This window comes from Caretta caretta, chromosome 2 (genome assembly GCF_965140235.1).
Source record: "Caretta caretta isolate rCarCar2 chromosome 2, rCarCar1.hap1, whole genome shotgun sequence".
In the NCBI taxonomy this organism is placed as follows: Eukaryota; Metazoa; Chordata; order Testudines; family Cheloniidae; genus Caretta; species Caretta caretta.
In genome coordinates, this window is record NC_134207.1 from 15152973 (window position 1) to 15170431 (window position 17459).

The 17459-nt window shown below is 39.6% G+C and overlaps 1 protein-coding gene across 4 annotated transcripts in view; it reads left to right on the forward strand.

Moving 5' to 3' along the window:
- ZFAT (zinc finger and AT-hook domain containing) overlaps window positions 1-16726 on the forward strand; it is a 232878-nt gene extending 216152 nt beyond the window's left edge. For all 4 annotated transcript variants that reach the window (XM_048841712.2, XM_075124919.1, XM_048841711.2 and 1 more), the window contains one exon: window positions 10941-16726. In XM_048841712.2, coding sequence (XP_048697669.1) covers window positions 10941-11180 — 240 coding nt within the window. In that variant the 3' untranslated portion in view covers window positions 11181-16726. The remainder of the gene's footprint in view (window positions 1-10940) is intronic.
- The last annotated feature ends 733 nt before the right edge of the window (window positions 16727-17459 follow it).

Below are 17459 nucleotides of genomic sequence, written 5' to 3' on the forward strand. Positions count from 1 at the left end.
AGCAGGCTGCTTTCTTCTAAGGTGAGCTGACCTAACTCAACAGGATTTACTTGAGTATAGATAATTCGAATTTACACTGTAGTGAAGACATAGTCACAGAGAATTAAGATGGATTCTGATCTTCCTTGTGCATCATTAAGATAATTGCTTACCAAGTTCCAATCAGATATACCTGTGCAATCCACTGAAGACAAGGAGATTACATAGGTGTCACTAAGAGCATATTTGGACTGAAAAATTTGATTGCTGGTGATAAATATGAGGAAAAGAAGTCAAGCATGACTTTCAGAACCATGTGAAATTAGCAAGGTAGCTATGGTCAGTTTCCTTTTTTCATGTGTGTTGTCTGGTGGTACGGAAGTCTAGAATTCAGGTGCCTGTAATCTGATGCTACAGCGTCTTTATATGTATAACAAGGTACATGCACTAAAAATGTAATATACTTTACATTGCTGTCTACATCAAGAAGCCATTTGGATAAAGCAGAAGTGATTTCACTAACCTCTTTCCACTTCTTTTTCTTTCCATTAGAGGCATGGCAGCCCTCAGCTGAGGACTAAACTGAATTTGGACTCAGCTCCCCTTGCCACAAGCTCTTAATGGCCGTTACTATTGTTGAAGTCAAACTGTAGTTGATTAGGTGACAGCAGAATTCCCTTTCTGGACTAATACACTGTGCAGAGTTGCCATTAGTTTGAGAGGTAACTGCAGAAGCAAGGAGACAAAAACTAATTACCAGCCAAGTTTAGAATGCGGCTTGGTGTTTTAAAGAGCTTCATTTTTTTTTTATTTATTTTTTTTTTAACGGGTAGATGTAATCAAATCCACACTCTGCCAACATGCCTTGGTTACCTGTTCTCAGCAACTGCACATAAGTCCTCGCTGTTAAAGTCTTTAATGACATACAACTACAATATTTGATGGGCTTTCTGTTGCCCTATTTCTCATTGCAAAGACTTCAAATGAAAATTTGGGATTCTTTAAGAAGAGTTTATTAGATGGCCAAAAAGCCATGATTCTGCATTCAAGAAAGAGGACAACTTGGGCTAAAAACCTGTCCTGGTTCAATGGAGAAGTGAAGGCAACGATTAGAAATAAAGACATTATATATAACAAATATAAGAAGAGAGAAAATAGATAGTAATTGCTATAAATTAGTCAAAAGTTATGAAGAGTAGAAAATTGATAAAGTAATTTAAGACAAGTAAAATCTATAGCTGACAGAGCTAAGGACTACCAGGAGTTTTTAAAAGTATATTAGAAACAAAAGAAAACCTAGCAATGGTAGAGGCCTGTTACTAGAGGAGGATGGTAAAATTATTAATAATGATGCAAAAAAGACATTAATGTTCTATAAATACTTCTGCTCTGTACTTGAGGAAAAGCTGAATGGTGTGTTCAAATCACTTGAGGATAATAGAGTACTTATCAGTCCATTAGTAACTACGGAGGATGTTAAACAACATCTACTAGTGATAAATATTTTTAAAGCAGAAGGTCCAGATAACTTGCACCCAACAGTCCTGAGAGTTGATCCTGTAAGAAATCTCTGGCCTGCTGATATTACTTTTTAATAAATCTTGGAATATTGAGAAAATTCCAAAACATTGGAAGAGTAATAATGTTGTGCCAATATTCAGATTAACAAATGGGATGACTTGCGTAACTACAGGCCAGAGACTGACATAGGGTCTTGGTGGCTGCTATCTAGGTCTGTTGGTCGGAGTGGTCCTTGAAGAGCCAGACATCCAAATATGGAAAGAGACCATGATGTCCCACTGACATAGGTGGGCTGCTGCTGCTGAGTGGGCTTCCTTAAGACCCTCAGGGCCATGGAGAGCCCAAAGGGAAGGACACATTATTGGTAATGATCCGAGCCTATGACAAAATGCAGAATGCATTTGTGGGAGGGATAAAATAGTCACATGAAAGTAGGTGTCTTGAAGGTGAAGTGCGATGAACCAGTCCCCTGGATCCCGGGACAGGATTATGATAGCTAGCATCACCATCCTGAAGTGCTACGATAGGATGTAGGTGTTCAGGTTCTTGAGGTCTAATGTCAGCCTTTAGTCACTGCCTGGTTTGGGAATCAGGGAATATAAACAAGGTAGGAAGCGGCTGGAAACAATAGACACCACAATTGCTGCATCTCAAGCTGTGGGTGGGTGAGAAGGAACTAGAGTGGTGGTGGGTCTGCACCGCTTTGAATGCCCTCACTTGGGAGCATGAGACTCTGTTTTGTGCAGGTGCAGACCCTGCTATTTATAATCTCCAATCAAGGGTGCATGGGCGCGCACACATCCTGTGGCGGAGCATCCATAGGGACATATATTCAAAGGAGGAGGAGAAGTTGTTTATCTAGACAGTAATTTGTGTTCTTTGAGATGTTTTGTCTCCATGGGTGCTCCACCTCCCATTGTCCTTCCCCCCTGCTGTGGAGTCTTCTTTGCTTCATGGCCAAAAAAGTACTGGAGCTGTGGTGGGGGTTGCAACTCCTAATCTTCCCTCAACTTGGGAGCACGATGCACTGCTCTGTGCAGGCACAAATCCACAAACATTGCTGTTTACAATCTCCGGTCAAGAGTGTACTGGCACTCAGTTTAGCACCCGTAGGGGCAAAACATCTTGAAGAACTCAAGTTACTGCCCAGTTCAGCAATGTCTCCTAGCTAATCTAGTAATCTTTACTCAGTTTGGCATAGGAGCACTAAGCTCCTCCTCACCCTGTGCCCCTGCAGAGGTGCCACCCCACTCCCAGTACTGTGACCTCAAATCTTGGTTCCTCATAGCCCCAACACATCCCTGTTAACCTTCTCCTGGTTTCCCAAAGCCCTATGCAATCTCTCATGCCTTCCAGGGTTACATCTACACAGCAATATAAGCCTAGGGTTAGTGGAACTCGAGTCAGCTGACCTGTGTCAGGGAGCCCTGGGCTTGAGAGTCTATCTTGCATTTTAACCACAAGTTAAGGATTTTCTGATCCATGCTCAAATTTAGTGCTCTGGCATCCACACTGCAGTGCACAGACAGGAGTCACAGTAACCCTATCCTGGAGTGGCTAACGCTGACCTCCCACCCCTCAAAGTGTTGACACTCTAGCCCTAAGAATGTGTTGCACTGTGGGAAAACTCTACTGCCCACTCTGTTTCCTAACAGTGAGGGTGTTATTGATGGGACTCAGGTGCTTATAAGTAGCTCTTGAGTACATACACCACATAATTAGCTTCTCTGGTGGCTGGCTCAGTAGAATAACTGCAGTTTGAGAAGGCTTTATGCTGAACTACCACCTAATTTGAGAATTGGGCTCTCCACCTCTAAGATGAGTCACATTGGCAGGAAAATGCCCATGTGCCTCTGTCCTGAGGATAATTAGGACATCAGTCCCCAGGGCTGTCAAACTAGGTAAAACGAAATTTTGCAATTCGTAATTTTTAAGATGGGACATTCAGTGAAGGTGTTTTTGTTTGGTTGGTTGTTTTTGTCTGTCTGTTTTGAAGTTTGACATAAAATGTAGGTTTCAGAGAAAAACACACACATACACCAACCTGGCTGCAGTGTGGATTCAAGTGTCTGCTCCCAACACATTCCCTGGGTCACTTCCTACCCTTGAGCCCACTTCAGGTCTGTCTTCCACAGGCAGCAGCTTGGCATCTCCGTCTATCCCTGTAGCTGGTGGACTTTCCATAGCATAGTCCGGGATACCCTCCTCAGCAGTCTGGAGAGCTGACAGTCCTTCAGCAGGAGCCTGCAGCACACATCCATCCTCTTCCTCAGCTAGCCACAACTGAGATGATGAGTTTGTTTTTATCTGTTCCCTCCACAGAGAGCATGGGCAGCAGGGACAAGGGGGCAGGGCCTCTTGGGCCTAAAGTGATTGGTTAACCCCCACTTGACCAGTGCAGGGTTGAGACACCCCATCACAATCAGTATTAATGAAAATTATTTTGTTTTAAGTAATGGGACCTTTTTTTCAGTGAAAGAGTGAGAAGGAGAATTAACCTTGTACTGAAATGATGCCAATAAGAAACTGCAACTGTAAACCACAAAACTTAAAAAAAATATTATTTCAATTACTTTCTCCCTCCAAGTATTAAATCAAATCAATTTCTTTCTTATCTTAAACACAAACATCTAGTGCTTTGGACACTCCTACTTTCTTGCTATCTTTGTAAAGAAAGGCAGCTTGTATTAAAAAGGAATTCACTCCTTAACTTTTCAACCTACGGCCCCTTGCCACTGAGTTTACAATTGTAAACAGCTTGACACCAATCGGTTCTTTTCCCTTCCCTTTTACACTTCAGTGTGATCTCTTTCTTTTTCTGCTAGCCCTGATGCCAGATTAGTATAAGCACTGATCCTGTATCAAATCCTAGAATCCTTTTGCTCCCCTTTCCTGCATCTTTTTCAATATTTCCATTGTCCTACAAACATACAAACAATTGTGTCCTGAATTGAGGTCGCATAGAGGCAGAATTGGCCCACGAAGAAAAATGGACCTGAAACTGAGTCATGGTAAATTACCTCATTCTATCCTTGGAAAGTACAAATACCAATTTTTGATGCTTAAAGCAGCATTTATGTGCATTCTTCTGTAACAGATTTATTCATTCTGATGTAATTTGTGTTTTAGATTTACAGTCTTTTCCTAGACCTACTGTGAAGCCTACTATTTTTGTGTACCAATTCAACTACCTGCTTGTCCGCAAGCATACTCTTTATTCCCTGTATTCATGCTGATAATCTTTTACCAAATTCCATATATTCCGTGTAGGCATATTATCTGGCCTCTTGTTTGTCTTCCCTCCAGAGGACTGCTTTTAAGATTATAATCCAGTCCATTCTTCTTGATCTTTTAAAAACTTTAAACAGCATTAACATGACTCTGCTGAGTCATCTGCTACTTGCCTTACCATGGACAACAGAAAAGCCTTGGACAGCAAATTTTTTTTATAGCTGGCTTGAGCCTGATGCTTTGTCAACTTTTAATTACTCTGAATTCCTAACTGTTCTCCCTGTTGTGATTTTAAGACATGGTCATATTTCACTTTCCCACTGAAAATTTTATTTCACTTTCTATCCTATAACCTTGAGTTTCTCATGTGGATTGTGGGACAAAAAAAATCACTCCAAGTATCAGCAGTATATCAACATCATCTGTCATTAAGTTCCCACTTTGGTCCTTTAATGGCCTGACTGAGTCCTTGCTTAGAAGTTTGGTTCTTGTTTTTCTAAAACAACATTTATTTCAGATACTTCTATTTCTTGTATTATTTTTATGTAATTTTTTCATTAGAAACCCACTTGTCTTAGGAGTATATTGATATCTACACTGGGAAAAATTGATTGCATGACAGCTATGAAAATGTACAGCTGCTACAAGGAAGTATGCATCAAATGCCTGAGAAGAAACAAAGATGTCAGTCTGGAGCATTACCAGTATGGTCTGAAATTGACAAGACTCTATGCTGCAGGTCTGACAGCACTGGGGAAACAGAAGCTTAATCTTGTCAGTTTCAAGCCACTTCAGCACTAGTGCTCCTATCAGAATCTTATCCAGGAGAAGATCTGATGAGGAGCTTTCTTTGTGGTACAGTATTTGAGTTATTCTGGATCTGTTAAAGGGAGGGTAGAGAGACAGTAGTGAAGCAGAGAAACAGATTGAAGAAAGAGGGAGATTTAGAACTAAAATGGTTTGTTTTTAATTCAAAATTTTTTTGCTTGACCCATTTTAAAAGCGCATGGAACAAAACAAGGAGATTGTACGCCAGGAATCAACCATGAACTGGCCACTCTTAATAATCTGGTGCCATTTGCAGTTCAAGGATGGATATATATTCTTTTCTTTTACATGTTTGTAGTTTCTTGTATATATTTTCTTTATTATTGTGTTTTGAGACTTATTTAAGTGACTATGTGGGTACTATTTTGTCTGTTTAGCCCAGTGTTAGGTCTGGAATTAATTGATTCAGTCTGCTTAAACATGCTCCTCTCCCTTAAATTGAGGGGGGCCTGATTGAAAGCCCACTGAAGTCAATAGAAAGACTCCCATTGACCGCTGTAGCCTTTGGATCAGGTCTTTAGATGTTGAGCTACCACAAGTCCTGTTGACTACAGTGGAAGCTTTTGGATGTTCATTACTTCTTCGGGTCAGGTCCTCCCATCAGAAGAAGACAACATTACTGTTTTGTTGTTAGCATTTCCTTTCCCCCTTCTATAGTGGTGGGGCTTTCATGTCTATTGTTAAATAGCTTTTTTACTCAAATTAAAGCAAAATAGACTTTCTTGGTGTATGATTGCCTAGTGTTTGAGGCTGTTGTTTCTTTAATAGCTATCCATACTTGTATGTTATTTATAGGTACATACAAACAGTTTTTTTAGATATTTGCACTTAAAGTCAAATCCTGGTCCTATTGAAGCCAATGGTTTTGCCTTTGAGATTGGGACTTAAAGCATATCTGTGCAAGTACTGAATTGATTTAATATGCCAGCAGGGCATATTGTCAAATTCCTGTTGCCATTCTTTAAGGAGAGATAAAGGACCAGATGCTTTTCAGCTGCCTCTCAAACAGAAAAGAGGTCATGGTTGGTAGCCTTGGAAAAAATGGAGATGCCAATAAAAAGAATTGAAAGTGGCATCTCCATTCATTTTGATGGCAGGAGCCCCACTGTCTCTCCCATTTTAGGGATGTAAATTAACAATTTGAGAAGAGTGTACCCTGTGGAACAATCTTAATAGGGACCAAGTAGAATGCCTGTAAACACTGAGTTGATTTGAAATGTAAATACCCCAAGTAACACAGCAATTTGTCAAACAAAGGATTACCGATAGCTGTCCCAAAGAGCTACCAAAAGCGAGGAACACAAGAAATAAGGGCAATAAGTCATCTTTACTCTATAAGCCCAGAGCAATAAAAACACATGAATAAAGGCAGGCGGGGTGGTCAATTTAATTTTCTTTATGCGCCATTTTCATTTCCAAAGAATATAATTGAATAAGTATTAGATTGCTGCCATTGAATTGAATGAGATTCTGTGTTCTTTTCATTTTCATGTCAACTGTGCTATATTTATGTACACACAGAAGACTATGTTAAAAATTATGTATGGGTTTTGATTTAGGATGACTAAAACAAGGCAATCCATTCAAATTGCATTATGCTTGCTTGCAGCTGTCAATGAATGTAGTGCCACTCTCCTGAGCTGAACCCCATTGTTAGAACACTGTGTGTCCTGCAATAACAAAGCAAAGTTAGAATGAACTAGAGTCCTTTCCTAAATACTACTAGTGTCAAGCATTGCTGTTTGTGTGCAGGTTTCACAGCCAGATGTGGGATTTTAATTGCCCTGCAAATTCAGCTCCCTATCCGAATCCTCTAGTGATTAGAGGTTTGTCTGGCCTTTTATAGTTTTGAATAGTGCATTTTGTGTGGAGGCCTTCCTTTCACACTGGATCAGCTACTGGAGCAATTAGTCTCATGAGAGGAGGTGGTGATCATGCGAATGGAGATTTCTGTCTGGATTCACTTCTGTCTTCAAAATTTAAGCATTCATCTTTTTAAAATAAAGTCAGCCTTTTCTGTTTGTGTAGATATCCTTCCAAACATAAACAAAAGTGGTGCTGGAGGTGCTGAACGTAGGTGAACAATGGTGTGCATGTTTTTGCAAGTGGACTTGGCCTTCTACGTTTCAAAAATGTAGGCCAAGATTTTCAGTAGTGACCAGTGCCTCTGTCCTGAGACACCTTAAATAGGCCTGATTTTCAGACAGCAGGTGCAGAGCCTTTAAACATGTTTCAAGCAGGGCATCCAAAATCACTTCCCATTCTTTAAAATTTTTGCCTTAGCTCTCGGTTTCAACTATTATAGAGCTGAATATTTTAGCAGTAACACTCAGCTATTCTGGTAATGTGAACAGAACCTGGGTACAGTAGAAGCACTTCTCTGCATCCCTGTCATAAATATAAAGGGAAGGGTAACCACCTTTCTGTATACAGTGCTATAAAATCCCTCCTGGCCAGAGGCAACATCCTGTTACCTGTAAAAGGTTAAGAAGCTCAGCTAACCTGGCTGGCACCTGACCCAAAGGACCAACAAGGGAACAAGATACTTTCAAATCTTGGGAGGGGCGGGAGGCTTTTGTTTGTGCTCTTTGTTTACATGGTGGTTCTCTGTTGGGACTGAGAGAGGCCAGACAGAAATCCATCTTCTCCATCCCATCCTAATCCAAGTCTCCAATATTGCAACCAGTATAGGTAAGCCAGGCAAGGCGGATTGTTTATCTTTTGTTTTATGTGAATTTTCCCTGTGTCAAGAGGGAGGTTTATTCCTGTTTTCTGTAACTTTAAGGTTTTGCCCAGAGAGGGATCCTTTGTATTTTGAATCTGAATACCCTGTAAATTATTTTCCATCCTGATTTTACAGCAGTGATTCTTTTACCTTTTCTTTAATTAAAATTGTTCTTTTAAGAACCGGATTGATTTTTCATTGTTCTTAAGATCCAAGGGTTTGGGTCTGTGTTCACCTGTACAAATTGGTGAGGATTATTATCCAGCCTTCCCCAGGAAAGGGGGTGTAGGGCTTGGGGGGATGTTTTGGGGAAAGATGTCTCCAAGTGGGCTCTTTCCCTGTTCTTTGTTTAAAATGCTTGGTGGTGGCAGCATGCTGTTCAAGGCCAAGGCAAAGCTTGTACCTTGGAGAAGTTTTTAACCTAAACTGGTAAGAATAAGCTTAGGGGGTCTTTCATGCAGGTCCCCACATCTGTACCCTAGAGTTCAGAGTGGGGAAGGAACCCTGACAATCCCCAACTCTGCAGTCTAACCCAACTTGTCGTCCTTACTCAGGCGAAACTTCAACTGAACTCGTAGAACCAAATTCTGCTCTGTTACCTTGTGCTATTCCATTAAGGTAAATGACAATAGCAAGAATTTTCAGGAGTTAAATCCTTTACCAGATGGAGCCCCATGTATTCCCACCAGTATGTCGCAGACATACTGACAGTGGGCCGCCTCTGGATAATTTAACACCTGAACTTCCTTGTTATTGTTTGACCAAGGGCTTTGTGTAGCTTGCTGAACTGAGTGCAAGTTTAAAGGGGTGTGAATTTAAGTCCTAAGAGATTGTGGGTCTCTAGAAATGGTCTGACCAAAAGGATTTTAATATTGAATAAAAAGTCAAAGGAAAAGTCAGTGTATAAAGAGAAGGATGAATAGTTAGAAAAACCATCAAATTAGAAAAGATTGTCAAGAAAACATGATGCATGTAGAACTTCTATCCTTGCCAACCTCTACCACCCAGGACTCATAAACACATGTTTCAAATCTTCATTGTAGAGTTTTTCCCCCCAGCTAGCGGGGATAAGAGTATTGATCTTCAAGTGTTTCCTTGAACTTGAGTGTTTAATATTTAATACTTATATAACAGTGTGATAGAAATGAGAGTTGGAAAAACCATATTGGGTCACCACCTCTCTGCTAATTTAAATAACAAGCCCTTTCTCTAATCTGCCTAATTTTGTAGAGGACATGCTTACTATCTGGCTGACCCCTTTCTTTTTCTAAGTTGCTGTTGTTTTGTATATGTTCAATGTTGCCATCGGATATGGGATCAGACTCTTTCATCAGAGAAAGAAGAGTCTCCTGACTTTGTGCTATAGTACAAAATGGGATACAAGATAATGTATCAATCATTTGTTATCTACTCTTTTATTATGCTTTGTGTATTTGCCTGAAATGCTGTGGACTTTTGCTCTCTATCCTGGGATCTAGCTGAGCAAGCATTATTCCCATTTTTCCATGTTCTTGTTACAAGTAGGGAATTTATAGATATAGTTGGAGATATGAGATAGCATTCATTGTAGAATATCACTTTGTATAAATTCTGTCAGTTACCTTCTTCCAGTGTGAAATAAATCATTGTTTATCGGGGTGGGGGGTCATTTCACAAAACATTTGTTCAGGTTAAATGAAACCGTTTTTATTCAAGCTTGTTTCTAATTTTTTTTTTTTTAAAAAAGACAATCTAAATTAATGACATGGAGCAGCAGACTTGTCATTTATGATCCTGCTTACAAATGAAACTGTCCCTTTATTGAGCACAGCAATATTATCTAGAAAACATTTTTAAAAACCCTGCACTTTTCTTTTATCCAGAAAAATGACAGTTCCAGCCTCTTGCTGTCCCCTGTACTTTTTTTCTTTTAATTGTTACTGTGTGTGAGAGATTGTGCTTGTTGTAAATGACTGAAGCATCATGGCATTCTTTTACTTTCAACTGTGGACTGGAGCACTGTGTTCAGGACTATAGATGAGCTCTGCATGTTGTATGGATCTGGTGGTGAATGAAGATCTCTTCAGTGAGCTGTAGCTCACGAAAGCTCATGCTCAAATAAATTGGTTAGTCTCTAAGGTGCCACAAGTCCTCCTGTTCTTTTTGTGAATATGTGCAGTGTTACTGATGTGATTTTGTGACCGACTCCCAAACAGAGCTGGTTGATGTACTCTGAATTTTTATTTGTCAATGAATTTTTTGTCAAAACTCTGACAAAAAAAAAAAGTGAGGTTTTGCAAAAATGTTACATTTTCAACATTTCTAGTCCCAAGCATTTTGTGTGTAGTATTGTACAGGCTATTCTGATGCACACCATAGATAGAGCATTATGGGACAGATCCTTATTTAAATTATGCCACTGGGAATCATGAATAACTCCAATGATTTCAACTGAATTATTCCAGATTTACATGTAAATGTATAACTTAAAGAATTGTGATAAATTCATGTAGTCAAAGGTACTTAGTATAAATTTACAGTATACATCTGACAGATTCTTTCAAGAAATACCTGTTTGGTTTCTAGCTTGTTCATCTAATACAAGTGTTTTGATCACCACAGGACCGTTTATTTATTTTAAAGTTGGAGCTTGTATAAACTCTTTATTTCCTTTTAGGTGAAAGAAGAGGAACAATCAGCCAATCACACTGTAATGATTCAAGAGACTTTGCAGCAGGCATCAGTGGAGCTGGCTGAACAGCATCACCTGGTAGTCTCATCAGATGAAGTGGAGGGAATTGAGACCGTGACAGTATACACACAGGGTGGAGAGGCCTCTGAGTTCATAGTTTATGTGCAGGAAGCTATGCAGCCCGTAGAAGAACAGACAGTGGAACAATCTGTTCAGGAAATCTAGACAAAATATTTGTAAGCAATGGCTACACAGTACTGCTGAAGCCAAACTCTGAATTTTCAATGAAGACTTAAGGACCGATACGAGCTGGGTGCTAGCAAAACTTTCAGCTGCTCCCTAGTCCTCTGGTTATTGATCAGGCTGCTGGCATTTTGCCAATCAATAACACATTCTGTACATTGAGCCTCATATAGGCTGCTGAAAAAATGCTCATGTTTTTATATTTTCAAGAGGAAATATTCTGACACTTCTAAAAAATTATATCCTGCAAATCCTCAGAAATAGAGTTGGTGAGTTAAAAGCCATTTCCCCGCAGGGTAACAAAACAATATCTATGTCATCCTGCAACAAAAGGTAAGCCAGAATGCAAAAGAAAAGTGGGCTGGTGGAGACTTTGGATAGCTTCCTAGGAAAACTTCCAGGTTTTGGTTTTTTAGTTTGATACCTGCCTTTAGTTTCATATGCAGTTCAAGAAGATGGTACACCTGAACTCAGCCACATGGATTTAGAGGTCGTTCAACCCTTTTGCTGGGATTTTTTCAGCACCTTTATCTTTCGAGGGTGTTCTTTTCCCCACTCATGTTTACTCAGCTATGAATTGTCAAAGAAAGAAGTGCATTACGTGTACAGTAATGTTCCTATTCTAGATCTAGATGTGAAATTACAGCATGCAAGCCCGTGAACCTGCAAACATTTCCACACGTGCTTAACTTTATTCAGAAGAGTAGTCCCCTTCAAGTCAATGGGACTACTCACATGCATACAGCTAACCATCTGCTTGCGTGTTTGCAGAATCAGGGCCTAAATAGCCGTAAAAAAACACAGTACACACATGAAAAGCAGTTGTCTGAATTGTTGTCCCTGCTGAATTAGTGTAGATCTGGTGTAATGACTTTTTTTCAGCCACAAATTGGGATTTTTCTTTTCCTCCTGGAGCCTGGTGCATTGTTGCAAGGAATGAAAATTATACTCTCTTTCAAAGCAACAGTAATCAAATGAGAAATACAAAAATGGTTTGATGGTTTGGATTCTTTAAAGTTCTAGATGACTTTAATCGCACTTCTGTGCTCTGCCTCCCCTTACGTACGGGGGACACAGCAACGAAGGAGAGCTGTGGCACCTCTAATAATTCTGCGCCATATTGTCCTCCCTTTGCTCACATTGAGTAGTGCCTTACTTCTTGAGTAATCCCATTTATTTCAATGGAGACTAAGCTTGAGTGAGGGTGGCTGAATATTGGCCTTGGTAATTATAAAGAACTCATGTCTGATGGCAGGATACAACGTAATTATGGAACTGTATAAAAAGGCATTAAAGGGGCATAATAAATTCTGAAATGTTGGTGAAATGGGAAACTAGACCACTCCCACCTTCCAAATATACTAGAATAAAACTGCTACCAAAATTAGACTCCAGTCTTATAAATATATCGACACATGCTTCACCTTACATATGAATACTTTCACTGAAGTCAATGGGACTACTCATATGTAATGCATGTGCTTACGTGTTTGTAGGATTGTGGCCCTGGCAATCAAATTGAAACCCTTGAGCTGTAATCAGAAGACTGTCACAGACTGACACTGGTATATGCATGTGAGATGATGCTTTGGTACTGTGAGGTACTGCCAGCAATATACATTAATTCTGAATGGCAGTGAACTGGTTATGATTTAAATACTTAGATAATAAGAACTATCAGCATCTCCTTGAATAATGACTGTCAAGTACCATGCAGTGAAATCAAACCAGTGTGTCAACTCAATGAAACATTGTATTGTTTTAAATGGTCGAATACCCAGTATATGCCATAAAAGATTTTTGTTAATATGTATTAAAATAGACATGTTTGTAAATATACTGCTATGATGGTGTAAAAGAAGTTGTACAAAAAATATGAAGTGTATACTGAAAGAGTTTAAAGATTCTTAGTCACTACCTGTACATAGCTTCAGATTTTCATCTTGGGCCTTGCAGTTATTTCTGACAAAATGTTTTTGTATCTAAGCTATAAAACTATTAATAATGCAGAATTGTCATGTTCCATTTGTCACCGTGCCTCAGTGGGTCACAGCTGAGAATACCAGATTCAGGACAAACTGCTGACAAACAGGGCAGACTCACCCCAAACTGGGGGTTATTCTATCATGAGTTATATCAAGCCAGTAACAAAAGTAAACTTCTGTCTCACCACACTGGTTAACAAGAAGTCAAAAATGCAGTTTCCTTAGGCATTCTGGCCCCTATTTCACCACCCAGATTCTAGACTTTATGATAAGTAGTTACTGAAAACCAATTTCATCAAAGGGTTCTCCTGATCTCAAGAAATCAGTCACATACCCAGGTTAATATATAACTCATATCTTACCCAATAATCATGCTGCTGTCAAACCTTTAGTAGCTAAAATCTAAAGGTATATTAATAAAAGAAAAAGGAGAGTTAAAATGGTTAATAGATCCTATACATACATTAATGGCAATGCTTTTATAGCAGGTTTGTAGCGGTGACGGTATAGACTTCTGGCTTGTAAAGTCTCTGCTAACTTCCAAAAGGCTGGAAGATCCTCAGTCAATAGTCCAGTATCCTCCTTTTAGTTGTAAGTCCAGAGAATCAGAGCAGGAAAGAGGCAAAAGGGAGTTATTTCAGGGATCTTTTATACCCTTTGCCACGTACCTGGAAATGTACTGGTTCAAAACACAGCTCACTGCCTCTGTTTGTGGACAGTTACTGGCACAAGATGGAGTCCGGGTCACATGAGCATATCACATGTCCTTACATGGCTTGCTCACTCACAGGGGGTAACCATTGGTGCCCTGGAGGCTGAGGCTTCAGCAGGAAGAGGTAGCTGGGCTATGGCCCATTGTGAGAGTGAAGTGTCTTTGATGGGTCCTCAAGCTTGAATAGTGCATTCACAATGACTAAGTAGACTGGATATAAACTACCTTGTGGGTGTTACCCCCGGAGCAAACACATTTGAGATACAGGTATATAGTCAATATTCATAACTTCAGCTACAGTGGATTTAAACAGGATACATGGATTTAAACAGGATAATCTTATTTAGCAAATCATAACAATTCCATTGACACTTACAGGACATACTTTGTACAAGATTTGTTACAATTGTCTTAACAGTAGCAATATCAAGGATACACATGGTCATATTTCAATCATACAGCATCACACCATTCTTTTGTTTAAATGCGGCTAGTTTCTGTATGTGTTTTACAAGAAATGCTTCCTTTTTGCAGTAAGCTGGAGAGTGCTGCTTTGTGCCGATGGGGTAAAAAGTGTCTGCTCCTGCTCCTAATCCTTACTCAAGGAAGTAGCCACGGAAGTCAGTGTGACCACTTCCTTGAGTTAGAAGGATTCCCCACCTTTCTGGTTGGAAAGCAGCACTTGAATATGGCTGAGTCAGAGAGACAGATGGCACACTAAGTTAGCACCTGCACTTTGCTACTACTGTCCTGTCTCGTTTGCCCTAAATTATATTAAATTGCAAATGTTCAATGGCTGCTTCTGCCTGGGAGTCAAACCCTGACCTTGCCACTGAGGGATGCTCCTTATGACCCACATAACATTTGTTGGAATTTAGACCCAGATGCATTTCCAGTAGCTTCTTAATTTCAAGTGGAATAAAAATCCTACATTTTGGAGCTAGCTTTAGTTGCTGTGGACCCAATCTTGCAAACGCTTACACATGTGCTTCCCTTTAAGGACACAAGTAGTTCCCATTGACTTCATGTTTACAGGACTGAGGTCTGTCTGCTAGATAGTGTAACTGTACCAGCTACATGTGATGCTTGGTTAAACTAAACCTAATAAAAAATGTGTTTTTTCCTTAAGAAACATCTATCTAACTTTAAATGGAAGTAGCAATGAATTGCTTGGTAGCCATTTAACATAATATAAAAGGAACTGATGCATTTAGTATATGGACTAGGGTAATCTATCAAATTAACGTGTATTGTGGTTTACAATTAAAATTCATTGTTAATTTGCAAATACGACTCTTGCCATTACATGAAGGGCAGGAAACACAGCTGCAAAAATATTTTTCTTTTTAAAAATTTTCAACTACTAACTTTCGTGGCCTATTTGCCATTAAAACCACATTTGGAGGAGCATCAACATCTTAAATGGTAACAGATTCACACTATTAGCATGAACCCTTTCTGAATTAATTAAGCCATTGCTTGCAGTAATATCTGGCTGTGGGAAAAAATGGAAAAACTAATTTGCCATGCATCACTTACAAATTCTTAAGCAAATTATTTTCAAATAGACTTTGCACATCTACTGTCCATGACACATTTTTTAAAAAATTCTAATATATCACTGTCAGGCAAACCTACAGCAATGTAAAGGTTGAATTGCTTTGTATTAGATAACAGTATTTGTACTTCCTGCAGCTTGGGGAAGGAAATTACTGTTTATCTTACTAAATATGATGAATTCTACAGCAGAAAAATAAATGGATAAATATGGGTAAAGGTTACACTATAACCTGAATGCAGCATGGCTAGTGTTTATTGACTTCTCTTCTCTCTTGTTTTAAAAACATTGTGCCTGAGTGTTTTCTTTACCTAGAATTCCAGTGTTCTTTGTAGATATATATATAGATAATTTGGCCCTGAACTGAAGTTGTTGGAGTTGTATGGGATTTAATCTCAGGAAAGAATTTGACCTATCATAGGTATTACACACTGATTTGCACCACATTCTTCCCTCTCTAAATTACTGTATATTCTTATTTCTAGAATGTGCAGCATTATCATGGTGCTCTCATGATGTAAGTGCTTCCTTTTTAATGTAAACCATTGTACATGAAGTGAATGTCTCGAGATTTTTATTATAGAAACATGTTATTAAAAGGAAAACAAATGGACAGACTTTCATATACGCAAGGCACCAGCTCTGAAAGACCTGGTGGGGATCAGGTCCCGAATGTCTTCCACCTGGTTCTCTGAACCTCAGAAAGGTAAGAATCCACTTCTTTCTCTAGCCAGTTCTTCCTCTGTGGTGTCCTAATCATCACCAACCTTTTCAGTGTGGGTTTGTGATAAATGAAGGGGTAGGGGAAGCTCCTTTTTATGAACACCTGGCCAGCCAGTTGCTATAAAATCCTTCTTAGTAGCTGTTCTCTAATTTCTCTACCTGTAAAGGGTTAAAAAGTCTCACTGTTATGCATAGGTAAAAGGAAGTGAGTGGGCACCTGGCCAAAAGAGCCAATGGGAAGGGTAGAACTTTTTCAAATTGAAAAAAGACTCCCCTATTGTCTGTCTGTCTGTCTGTTCTCCCGGGGAGAGGCGGACAGGGCAGCAGTTATGCTGTACGAAGCTTGGGCCACACATGAAAAAATCATCAGTATCATACCTAGAAACTACTCATTTAAAACCCCAGATATGTCAGTAGATCAGGAAATGTCGAGGAAGACGCGATTCAGTTTATCCCTTTTATTTCGTTATGGCTTGTGGATTCCTCTGTGCTAGCCCCAGGTGCTTTTGTTTTGCTTGTAACCTTTAAACTGGACCTCAAGAAAGCGATTCTTAGTGCTTAATTCTTGTAGTTGCTCTTTTAAAATCTAGCAATAGCCTGAGTTCCCAGATGTATTTTCTTTCTTTTTTTTTATTAATAAAATTTACCTTTTTTAAGAACAGGATTGGATTTCTGTGTGCTAAGAGGTTTGTGCACCTGTTGTTTCATTACTTGGTTGCAGCAGCTGATTTCCTTTGTTTTCTTTCTCAGCTCTTTCCCTGGAGGGGGAGTGAGAGGGTTTGAGGGTACCCCACAGGAAGGAATTCCCAAGTGCTCCTTCCTGGGCTCTCAAAGGGGTTCTGCACTTGGGTGGTGGCAGCATCTACCCATCCAAGGTCAGAGAAAAGCTGTAACCTTGGGAGTTTAATACAAGCCTGGAGTGGCCAGTATTAATTTTTAGAATCCTTGCGGGCCCCCACCTTCTGCACTCGAAGTGCCAGAGTGGGGAATCAGCCTTGACAGGGTTCAACCCCTTTTATCCCATTATACTTTTTTAATGTGGAAGAGACAAGCCGCTGTAGCTCTAATATGGCCATAAGACACCTGATTTCTGCAGATTGCGCCTTCCTCCCTACCAGCTTGTAACTTTTCTGAACTCCTCCTGTAGTACACTGTTCCCAGGTTTTCTCTTTTCTCTTATATCTGAGGAGATGATGCATCCTCACAGGGCACCATTAAATATTCAGCATTTACTAACAGTTACCATATATTGGTATCTGAAATTATAATTTCTATGGTTTTTC